The sequence below is a fragment of the Acomys minous genome (genome assembly GCF_964271855.1).
Source record: "Acomys minous genome assembly, chromosome: 8".
In the NCBI taxonomy this organism is placed as follows: Eukaryota; Metazoa; Chordata; class Mammalia; order Rodentia; family Muridae; genus Acomys; species Acomys minous.
Window position 1 is genome coordinate 656,056 of NC_140489.1, and position 12,937 is coordinate 668,992.

Here is a 12,937-nt window from a genome sequence, read left to right on the forward strand (position 1 = left end):
CTTTCCAATACAATACCTGAATGGTCATGTGAAAGATGGAAGTATTGTCTTTTTATCTCAACCAGAACAAATTAACTTTTAATCATATTCCATTAATTCTAAACTAGCATCATTTTATGCTGAATGATTTAGATGCAAAATCAGGAAAGTCTGAATTGGAATCTTCTGGTGTTGTGTCATGGCAAGCATCTCCCTTGGTTTATCTAATTATTTACAGGCTGCTTTGTATATAAGAAGCTGCAGAAGTTGACGACCTAAGAAGCTAGTGTTTCAATTCTTTCTTATGAGTTGTCAGCACAGTTTGGCATATGATTTTGATGGACTTGCTCTCCTCTCCGAAGCACAACAGCGTACAGTAGACGTGCCAGCTGGGTTCCTTAAAGCATAAAAGGCACACATGTGGAAACAATAAATTGTCTACTTTGACTAATTCTTTTTTAGGTCTGTCTTTCCAAAGTCAGATGCCTACAAAGAATGAAGCTGGTGTAATTTTACAGTGCTCAGTCAACGACAATTAAAGTGCTTGATTAAACTCTTCTCCTTTTATTAACTTGTTTTCTTATTTTTAAATGAAATGTAGAAGTGAAACTTTTATTCCTGACAAAACTTCTCATACTTTAATTAGAAGCATGCAGCTGCTTTATGGGATGGCCTAATTTGTTCTACGTGGGAAATGTTTCCTTTGTGATATTTGCATTGTACAGTTTCTTAAGTTGTCACAGAGATGATTTGCTAAAAACATCATTGATTTTCCTTTTTTTTTTTTTAACAGGATTTTGTTTCAGATGGATTAAGAAGTGAACGCTGTGATACTGTTTCTAATTTGATAAGCAAAGGCTGTCCGGTTGATTCAATAGAATACCTGTCTGTGCACGTGGTAACACCAAGTGAGAATGAAATCAATACCCAAGTGACACCAGGCGAAGTCTCAATCCAACTGCATCCAGGTTTGGCACCTCTCACAGAAAACTGCGGTGGCCCTTAATTTGCAATGTCAGTTCCTAGTGACTTGCTCATAGTTAATATGGTGCAACAGCCTACAGTAGTGTAGTTTAACTGCAGTAGTGTAGCTAAAATTCTAGTGAGCTCAGATAAAGGAACCGTTGTTCTACCCCCATCATGTTTGTAGCTAAGTTGTACTGCCTTGGACATGCTCCAAACCTTCCCACAACCTATTATAACTCTGTGTTCTGATCACATGGTCCAGTCACACAGTGATGTAATTGTGCTCTAGTTACAATGAAGCTCTGGGGGAAAAGAAACTTCTTCTTAGCTGTTTAGTTGGTAGAGGGTGAGGAAGCACACACCCAGTCACAGTGCACCTAGAGGTCAGAGACCGACTTGCAGGAATTGATTCTCTTCTTTAGCCTTGTGTGTTCAATGATTGTACAACAATGGCCTCGCCTGGTAGCAAGTGCTCATACCTCCTAACCCCAGAAAGAAAACATCCTTTTTTGTATTCTTTCTCCATTCCTTACAGTGTGGTAATAGAGTAAACTCTTCATAAATATTTGGATGTTGCACTTATTCATTAGTTAGTGGGAAATACAAATTAAGCTAAGTATTTAGAGCTTTTACTATGAACTTTGAAACACAAACTATCATTCATTATTACCATAATTACCTTAGACAGCTCTGCGGTGGCATTTGAGATTAGTATCTACTTTTCCTTGTGCATTCCTCTGATATCTCCCCATCAGTGTCCCACAGTCTGACATTGACACATGTTGTAGCTCTGGAACATTCGTTCCCCCAGGTTCAAAGAATTCCAAAGGTTTAAAGTAATATTAAACATTTCAGCTCCTCATTAGTTCGCTGTGGGTGGTCCTATTTTGTTACTACTTTTTGTTTTTAACAATAATAGTATAGTAGTAGCTAATGATGCTATAGTTGTCATCACACTCTAAGTGCTGAGCCATTTCTTCCAGACTCTTTAGTTACCAGAAAAGCAAAGTGTATTTCTTTCCCCGGACATGTTCCGAGCTTCCAGTTAAAACTGGGCTCCTCCCCGTGTAAAATAATGCGACAGCTCAGTAGGAAGTGTAAGAGTTCCAGCAGGAAGGGGAAGCACAGCCAGGACAGGAATTCTAACTCAGCTAAGATCACAGTTCTTCCACCTCGTGTGCTCACCCAACACAACATATTCACTAAAATCTGCCCTTCACACTCTCTTAGCTTCACATGTATCTTCCCTGCACACACAGCCTTCTAAAGTTATAATTGCCCAGAAACCTCTAATGACTTTTTTCCTCTACCTGTTTTTGCAACGGCGCCTGATCTCAGGGTTTCTAATCTCTCCTAGCTACTTTCTTACCAGTCTCCATATCCTGATAGCCCTCTCACCCATCACCGTTTCCACCTTTGCCTCCAGAATCTTTATGGGGCCGATTTTTGTTTGTTTCTTGTGTGTTAGCATTGAGTGGTAACACACGTAACGGTCCATTATAACTTGCCTACTTTCGAAGGCACGCTCTGAGCACTGTCTTTACTCCAAGACTTTCTTAAAATCCTACAGATTGCTGCATCACTGCTCTTCACTTGACTCAACAACCTCCCCTTCAGTATCTGCAGAGGAAATGAGGGGGAGAGACTATAACAGAACGACTGAGCTTAAATCTTTGATTGATGCCTTAGTCTGTTTAGCGGTCACACACACAGTGCCTTACATTTGGTGACACAAATGATAGAATTACCTTTTCTCGCAGTTCCAGAAAGGCTAAAATTCCAAATGTCAGGGAAGTTGAAGAAGAAGGTGTGGCAGATTTAGCTTCCAGTAAGGGCCCTTCTCCGGGCTTGCAGGTGCTCACTTCGTAATGAGGAACACACGGCAGAGTTGGGAGGGAAAGTCATAGGCATGGAGATGATGTGAAGGGAGGCTCGCCAGTATCTCAGGGGACCAGTAATCATGGGGTGACTACCACCCCATGATCTCATCTAACCCTAATCACTCCCCAAGGCCCCCTCCAAATACTATTCAACTAATAGCATTTGATGTGTAAAATGCTAAAGTCCACAAAATATATTAAGAAATCAATATAGAACCCAGTTACAGAAACTAAAAACTATTTCATGACCCAATATATTTAAGCTCAGTACAATAAAATTAACTCAAAATGCCACAATCAAAGTTCTAGTTATAAGGTAATAAATAGTAACAGTAACAAAATACGTTCAAATAGATGGGATGTAATTTGAATTGTTCTGAAAAAAATTGAATAATTTGCTTTTATTTTGAAAAGTAAATGGATAAAATTGAAGTAAGTATCCAAAAAATGGGAAAAAACCCACAAAAATACAAGCAATCACAAAATAAAAATGAATTAATAAATTTAAAATAATAAAATTAACTATATCATAAAATAATATGTATATAGATATACATGGATTGGTTCTCTGTAAATCTCAATGAGAATAACAAATTGTTAGTAAGTTTAACTAAGAAAAGAAGACAAAATAACGTTTAATTGCTAATTAAATAAGAAATGCTCAATAAGTACTTTAGGTCTAAATAGTTACATAGTAAGAATTGCTTTGGGTTCATTCAAACTTTCAAAGAACACATTATACCTGTGTCAAATAATTCCTACACAGATTTACAGCAGGCCTACAAGTTACTTACTTGCTATGAGTCACTGTGAAAGCTTTAATAAAAACTGTAGCAAATCAAATCGTATTGCATTTGCTAAGAACCACTGTGTCCCAAAAAACAAAAGAATATAATATTCCTGAACAAGAAGCTGCTATTGTGAGAATTACAAGTCTCCATAAACACTGTTAAATTAAAGATATTCAGCCAAATTGAGATAATCCCAATTAAGGTCAAATAGAGTTTCTCTAAACAAAGCAGCACATTTCTTTAGAATATGTTTCTAAAAGTGAATTTTCTGCATTAATTATCTTTATGTTGCTGTGACAAAATACATCAGAAAATTAATTTAGAGATTTGTTTTGACTTCTGATACCAGCATTTCTACCACTGGTCACTTGACGTCACTGTTCTGGGCTTGTGAGACAGTTCATCATACAGGGAGATGGAACCTGTTTGTCTCATGATGGTAAAATGCAAAGAGAAAGAGTAGGGGTCCCAATACAGTTGCAAAGGCATGCCTCCAGTGACTGACTCCATCCTGACTGGCTTCAGTTCTTTATTAAATGTTCTACCACCTCCAACCGCCCTGGAGCTAGGTCAGACATTTTCCATCTGGGGCCCTTGCAAACATTCAAGTTTCAACTGTAATGTTGTGTTAAAGTAAGAAAACTTGTGTAGAATTTTAATGTACATTCATTCCCATATAATTCATAAGAAGAACTGAGGTTTGTTTAGACTTATGTGAGTGAAGTTTCCTGTCTTGTTCATTTTAATTTCTTCATTTTTTCTTCATTTTTTTTTACTTAAAACTTTTATTACATTATTTAGTGTGTGTGTGTGTGTGTGTGTGTGTGTGTGTGTGTGTGTGTGTGTGTGTGTCTGTGTGTGTGTACAGGCATGCATACTACAGCTCATAAGGTGAGGTCAAGGGAGAATTTGTGGGAGTCAGCTCTTTCTTTCCATGACCGGAGTCCCAGGGATAGAACGTGGCCATTGGCAGGAGGTGCAGTTACAGGCTGAGCATCTTGCTGGCCCAATCTTCAGTGCTCTCTGCGTAACAGTCCAGGAGCTACCTGCTCCTGCCCTCCCCACAGCCAGTACTGGACAGTTTGAACACGTTTTGTAAGCTTACTTTTTCTAACCATCTTTATGCTTGGGGCTTTGGTGTGATTTGCTTCTCCTTAGTAATATGCCAACCACCCTACTTTTATAATTAAATGCTAATTTCCAGCAGGTTATCCTGTTTTATATATTACTTATCGCTAATTAATATGACTGTATCATTCAAAAGCCCTGTTCTCTAGAACATATTTGCAATGTAAATACCTATAAATTATATTTTCTGCTTATGCGTTTATGCAATTTGTCTAGACCAGTAACTGGCTTTTAGTCTTTTGGAGCTATATTAATATTTTAGGTCTCCTGAGATTATAGACAGATACTAGAGGCTTCAGAGATGGAAAGTAGTCATTATCCTTAAAGTTACTTAGAATCCTGTGGAAATGATGCCAGTAACTACTAACACATATGTATTTACTATGCTCCAAATGCAAAGCTAAGTGTTCTGTGTAAAGCTCTCACAGAAGCTTTTAGAGATTGAAAGAAGATAAAGATGCCATGTCTGGGCTTCATAATCATATGGAAAACATTAAAATGATGGTATGATCCAGTCGTTAGGCAACAAGGGAAGGAAGCTCAGCGTGGCCCAACAGTGTCTTAAAGCAGTAATTACATGAAGGAAAGGGAGGTTAGCTCACCACAGACAAAATGAGCATGAATGTGGCATGGACGTGTGTGTTTGCAGAGTACTTCTGGGGGTGTACAAGCAGTTTTGTTTTGTTAGATTTAAGTGAAGACGGGGTGAGAATGACGATGTGCTTCAGTCTACCCTGACTGGCTATCTGGGCATCAGAAGCAGGCAGTGATGTGTACAAGTCTGAGTTTTAAAGAGACAGTGTAGTGGCTGCGGGACGGCCCAAGGCAATGGAGGGCAGTGAAGTCAGAGGGCACAATGCAGGCAGAAGGCAAGAAGGGCAGGGAAGAGTCAGGGTGAGTTGAGTCTGAGGCAGCCCTGAGCTACATAGTGCAGTCCTGTCTGAAACAACGACGAAAAGAAACGCTGGTGAGAAGAGGAGACAAGATGGGAGGGGAGGGGAGAAATTCATAAAGGAAAGAAAATACCAAGAAGGAAATGTTATGGTCAGGCCCTGACTATAGTCAATTATAACCGTTTCCCACAGAGTTGGCCTTGACTATCAACTATATTTAGTGGTTTGACTGTTTAGTGTGTGGGATGGGATCTAAAATTAGTTAGAAAATGTGATTTAACACACACACACACACACACACACACACACACACACACACACACACGGACATACAGACACACATGTACGGACACACACACATTGACACACACACACACACAGACACACAGACACACACATATGGACCCCACACACACACATAGACACACACACACACACATAGACACACACACAGACACACACACATAGACACACACACACACACATGGACACACACACATGGACAGACACACACACACACACACATAGACACACACACAGACACACACACATAGACACACACACACACATGGACACACACACAGACACACACACACACATGGACACACACAGACACACACACACACACATAGACACACACATGGACACACACACACACACCACAAATAGAAGCTGACAAAGAGAAGGAAGCATATGTTCCATGGCAGCAAAGGACTTGAACAAAAACTGAGGCGTTGTCAGAAACTCGCTTCTCATTCATTGCCCAAGATTTCCTTTTCATGAGATTGGTAAAGAGAGATGCCAACAACATAATCATTGCCCTTTATCCTCCACACTCAGAGCAAAAAGATATGAGTGACTGTGATCAACTCCATGTGACCTAAAAAAACCACATTGACTAAAACTCTCCGGTTCGCATCAATCCAAATAGTTGTCAATCGTATCTTCTTACTGTAATTATTTGGAAAGTAAAATTCAGTCCAGTTTCCCTTACTTGTAAATCAAATATAATTGAATATAACTCTGACAATATCTAATAGTTGAAAGAGTCCAGTTAGTTTTAGTAATTGGACAAAACCCTTTTCGAAACCTCAGTCCCCGCCCTCAGTGACACATCTCCTCCCGCAAGGCCACAGCTTTTAATCCTCCCCAAACAATGCTCCTGACCGGGCACTAAGAATTCAAAGCTATGAGCCTATGGCGGCATTCTCATGCTGATCACCGTAGTCATGGAAGAGTAATATGATTCTGAATGGAATAAATAGAACAAATTGCCTTGCAAACCGTGTACTAATGGGGAGTGAATAAGAGGTTACTCTTCTTTAATTTAGTTATTTTTATGTTTATGGGTGTTTGCCTACACACCTTATTTATTTGTGCATCACTTTGCAGAATGCCCTCACAGGTCAGAAGAGGGCTTTAGATCCCCCCAGGACTGGAGTTACAGATGGTTATGAGCAACATGTGGGTTCTGAAAATCAAATCCGAGTCCTCTGAGAGAGAAGCTAATGCTCTAAACCACTGAGCATGTCTTTGGCCCAGGAGGCTATTCTTGTAGGAGGAAAGATCAAGAGTGGGGAGATTTTGGTTCCCTTCCTTGCCCACCATTGTTAGTCTCTTAGTTTTAAGCCACTGGATAGAGCCAGTGGGTGCTTGGTAGGGCTGGGGTGTTGCCACTTCAGTCCAGAGTTCCATCGCCCGCCAGCATGGTTCTGCTATTACTCTCATGGCTCCTTTGGTAGAAATCCTGGGAAACAAGGCGAGCCTTAGAGCACCAAGCTAGGCTGTGGGCACCTTTTAATTAAAGAGGACATTTTTGAATTTTATAATTTAGGCATCCTAAAGTTTCCATGTAGTCTAAATATATAGAGCCACTTATTGGATGAAGGACATCGTTTCAGCTGAGTGTGAGTAGAGGACTTAAGAGTGACTTGGAGAACATTTAATTAAAGTATGACTTGATCAGCTAATGCATACCAGTTGTGTAGAGTGTATGAATGTAGTGCGTCTCTCTCTGCATAGCTCCTTTCCCATAGTTCCTGTAACATCAAAACACTGCTGCTTTCATAACAACCCTGCAGTGGTGACAGCCACGGGTCTTAAGCCAGGCATCTGTACATATTTCTCTCTGAGCTAGGTTAGCCAAACCCTTTTTTTATTGTCATCTGGTTACTGGCCTGTGTGTGTACCACACTCTAATATAAACTAAATGGTGGTTGTACAGAGGGGCACAGTATTTACATGGTCATGAGACAGTGTCTCTACTGATTTTACCTATGGAATATTACAGAACCCATATTTAATTCTTTTCTTCCACATACATAATTGTCTAACTAAAAGACAACTTGAGAACCCATTATGGGTAATGTCTGAAGCTCACAGGCAAGGAAGGCATCCATCTTAACAAGCAAAGTGAGATGTGGGGTCAGCCTGCCTGGGGCTATCTACCCTGAGCTGGCAAAACCTTCACTGGCAGTTCAGGGGTCTTGAGATGTAAAAGTAGCAATTACTGTCTTGGGCAATGACTAAAAGACTCAAGTATGGAAAGCTAAATTACAACTTGTCTTATTGAGTTCTTGGTCCATGTTGGGGGGACCAACCCAGGTACCTGTGCTGAGACCAGCATCTAGGTAATCCAGGATCCTGACACAGTAGCCTCCAAGGATTTCTCATCACCTCTTCTTTGCTGAGCCAGTGAAAGGAACTTTTGCTGGCTGGGCTGTGAATAAGTGTTGTCAGCACAGCTCCCCTGTATGGCTGACATTTGTCTGGAGTACTTTCAATAGCTTGGGCTCCCACGGAAGCCTTTGCAGCTGCTGCACAAACTGTGCCTTTCACTGAGGTCACCATCCCACACTTTTGCTGTTTAATAACTGCTACATGTACAGCATCTCTAAAACATGATCAATCACTGTCAGAGCCACCATAAACTACAATGATCCAAGATTAAAAACACCATATGTCTATATACACCTGGCCTGGTGTACTACTTTCTGTATTTTCCTACATTTAATTCCCCACTTTAATTACAGAATGTTTCTACTGGTACTTGTCACCACAGACCCAACGGGTGAGTAGAGGAAATCCTCTCTGAAAGCAGCCTAGCTCCTAAAGAGGACCAAGAGAGTGGATGAGGCTGGGCTACGCTTGCCTCACTTTTCCTTCCAAACTTCTGAAATGCAGAACTCAGAGCATCACAATCACAGGGCTTTCTACACAGACAGCAAATGCCCCTTCTTCTCTATATTAGCTCTTATCCGGCAAGAAAGCCGTGCTGTTTTGATAGGTTGGATAGTTCAGACCGGATAGCATTGGAATCGTAAAAGAATGTAAAGAAAAATATAAAAATAATTGATTATGGAAATTTTAAAATAAATATCTCATCATACTGACCTTATGGATACACAAATTATAATTTATTTTTAATACATATTTCCCAGTCTAAATGTCCTCTATGTACAGTTAATGATTTGAAACCATTTAATTTTTTTTTAAAAGGAGAAATTCACAAATTTTAAGTAGGTGACTTTTCCTAGTATATCTTAAATGCAGACCTAGAATCTCTGATGGATCTCGATGAAGAACCCAAGTCTTATGTCAAATCATAATGTGTCCAAGAACTATTTAACCTGTACTGTAGACAGGTGCCCTTGGGCAACTCTTTACCTGTCTTGGGAGTGACTGTCTCATCTAATCCAGCTATTTTGCTCAGGGTCAATACCTGGCCTCTGTGATCTTTCTTCATCGTGCTTTGATTGAGCTCCCTCTGTGTGTTAACTAATACTCCCCACACCTTCAATGTGGCATGCCTGGTTTTCTGCTCTAATCTCACCCACTAATCAACAAGAAAAAGGTCATCTGCTGACTCATAACGTGTCACTCATTATCTCTAGGGGATTTATGTACTGTCAAGTACCAAAGGGTTCACACCTCACTGATAAAGGCGCCTTGCTTCAGAAGGCTTAACACATCTAATAAAAGGTTATTTTTCTTAAGGTCTTTTGTTGTTTTGCCTCAGATCATTCCCTGAGCACAGCCACCTGAATCTTATTCAGACAGAGTGCTACTTAATGGTTTTGCATCGTGCATTCCTAGCTCTGAGGGCAACAGATAATTTATGGTTATGTAAATGATTCCTCCTGCATTTGTATTGATCTGGTTAATTTTTTTTTGTTTGTATTTTGTCTCTAGAACTGTCAGAAATGCAGAGCTGTAGTTTAAATCTGAAAGGTCACCCATGGCTCCTTTGTCTGACCATTTGATCCCCACCTTCTGACACTGTTTTGGAAGGTTATGGCTGGTGGTGTGGGTCCTTGAGATGGGACTTTGAAAGCAGTACCCAACCCTGCTTCCTTCTGTAACACTCAGCTTCCTGCCCCAACTACCATGCCATCCCCACCAAGATAATTGGCTGTATCCTCTATTCTGTGAGCCTGAACCATCTGTCTTCACTGAAGATGCTTCTGTCTAGTACTGAGTCATGCACATGGTGATACACAGTGATAGTCACACAGTAAGAAAAGCATGTTGGTAGTATGTAAACCTATGATAACTGTGCTGCATACTGAAGTATTACTGCAAGCATCCAATATGGCTGACCACCTGAGTTCAATCTCCGGAACAAACTTTAGAAATGATGCCTGAATGTATGGTCTTTGAGTTCAGTCACTGGGACCCACAGGACAGAAGCACAGAACTGATTCTGGTTCCTGAAGTTGTTGTTTGACCTCAGCATATACGTTGGGACAAGTGTGCTTACACACACACACACACACACACACACACACGCACACATGAACACACATACGCACACACACACACACACGCATGCACGCACACTCTAAATGCAAATAAAAATATCACCGACTTATTGACATTTAAGATGTGTGGATGAATTTCCTTCTTTGATACTTTTCTTTCTTTGAATTAGGAGCTGAAGCTAATTTTATGTTAAAAATCCGTCCTCTGAAGAAATATCCTGTGGATCTTTATTATCTGGTTGATGTGTCAGCATCAATGCACAATAATATAGAAAAACTGAATTCCGTTGGAAATGATTTATCTAAAAAAATGGCATTCTTTTCCCGTGACTTCCGTCTTGGTTTTGGCTCATATGTGGATAAAACTGTCTCTCCATACATTAGCATCCACCCGGAAAGGATTCACAATCAGTGCAGGTAGCTAATGTTTTGTGTGGATAATAGTAAAAAACTCTTTCTTAACAAAGTCTCATGTTATTTGCTCTTCTGTAAAGACTTACCATGTTTCAAAATATTGTCTTATTTTAAAAAGTTAAAAGCATTTAAGGAGGATCTTTGCTCCTCTCTGGAAACATTTGCCTGTACCTTGAATTTTAAGTTATATTTCTTCAAATATTGCTTATTCATTTTTTGTCATACAAAAAACTTACCTATTATTAGTAACCGTATATGAATTTCCAACAGTGAGGCCGACAGAAATTCTACATGCGCCTCCTTTGTGGTTGCTCTAAATTTGTTGATTTTAGGTTTGGCACATTTTAGAGTATTTATTATCTCAATGCTATGCTGACCTTTTACTGTATTGTGATAATGTGTATTTATGTTGTTAGTGATGTAGACAACTGCTCCAAAGACCATGGATCAAAAAATAATAATTTGATTTTAACTAGTACTTATTTCCCCAGAAGAAAGATAACTAACTTCAAGCTTGCAAGTTTTCACATAGTGTCATTTGTTGAATTTTCAGAGAAATGGCTCTGTAAACCTCTTGTTCCAAAAAGGTATCTTCTATTTTTATAAACTGCTCAAATAACTTCACTCTATACATTCAAACTTCAGCAATAGTATTATCAATTTACAGAGTGGGGTTGATTTATCTTTCATAAGACTTTGAGAAGCCGTCTCCTTTTTATTAATTTCTTTACCCATTTACTCATTGTGATGCATTCATTATGGTTTTCTGTGATCAGGTGTTACTTTGTATCTTAGGCTGACTCTGAACTTGTGAATCCTGCTGCCTTGTTTGAACAATCTCCTTGAAGGAGAGCCTGCTTGGGGAATGAGTCTCTTTCTGAGATACAAGAGTGTTTATCAAAGTCATTCTCATAAGTTTTGCTGAATATTAATAGTTGCACAGCCAGCATAATTTTCAAAATTAGTGTGATATCTTTTTAGAAATAAAAAAAAATATGCTATTTGAGCTGAATTCCCCAAATATCTCCCTGGGTGTGTTTCTCATCGGCTCCAAGTCCAACTGTGATAAGAAATTAGTACAAATTTTTATGTTCCTCTTAAAAATTCAGTCTTAATTAGCATCTGAAGTGTTTCATTGTCCTGTATTCCTGAAACACGTGGAATCTTCTTCATTTTTGAACATCAAATCTTACAGTTCTATTTTCTGCTCACAAAAAGTGTTTGCCAATACTAACATCTCTAATCTTACAGATTTCTGTGTTATAAAAAATCTCCCTATCCCTCCAACACAAGAATAGTTGCTATTCTTTCTTATAGCCACCACATAATTTGACTGTTAGCAGCACTTTGGAAGTTTTAAGGAAGCATAGAAAACAAGATTTTTCACTTCTTTTTCCCACACAGTGACTACAATTTAGACTGTATGCCTCCCCATGGGTACATCCATGTGCTGTCTCTGACAGAAAATATCACTGAGTTTGAAAAGGCAGTCCACAGGCAGAAGATCTCTGGAAACATAGACACACCTGAGGGAGGCTTTGACGCCATGCTTCAGGCTGCTGTCTGCGAGGTACGGAACTCTGTACGCTGCGTGCCTAAGTGCTCGGGTGTAACCAAGGGTGTAAGAGCTTGCTGTTCTAGCCTGTTTGCAGAGTAGAAACAGCATGAACAAATGCATTTTAATTAATTAATTAGAGTGCTCTATCTGCATGTACATGTAGATGCCAGAAGAGGGCATCAGATCCCAGTGTAGATAGTTGTGAGGCACCATGTGGTTGCTGGGAATGGAACTCAGGACCTCTGGGTGAGCAGACAGTGCTCTTAACTGTTGAGCCATCTCTCCAGCCTAAAAAAATACATTTAAAATATATATAATTTCTTATCACTATTGGGGTTCATTTGGTATATGCTGGCCTAGAGGGACCAAGTTGGGAAATGGCTATAGAGAAAAGTTAAGATTTAATAAAGGGGATGCTCTGTGTTTGTATACAACTCAAGCAAGAGCCAGAAAGACCCTGTTGTCCCATTCCTGTCATGCTGTTCCAGACAGTACATAAAGCCTGACTTAGTGTTAGTCAACTTGAACGCATTGTTTACTTGAGGCAAAGACCGCAGTGAGGGCCATG

The 12,937-nt window shown here is 39.6% G+C and overlaps 1 protein-coding gene across 1 annotated transcript in view; it reads left to right on the forward strand.

Moving 5' to 3' along the window:
* ITGB8 (integrin subunit beta 8) overlaps positions 1-12,937 on the forward strand; it is an 87,697-nt gene that overhangs the window by 41,482 nt on the left and 33,278 nt on the right. Inside the window, exons 3-5 of the mRNA XM_084792427.1 lie at positions 773-947; positions 10,568-10,814; positions 12,216-12,381. Coding sequence (XP_084648553.1) covers positions 773-947; positions 10,568-10,814; positions 12,216-12,381 — 588 coding nt within the window. The remainder of the gene's footprint in view (positions 1-772; positions 948-10,567; positions 10,815-12,215; positions 12,382-12,937) is intronic.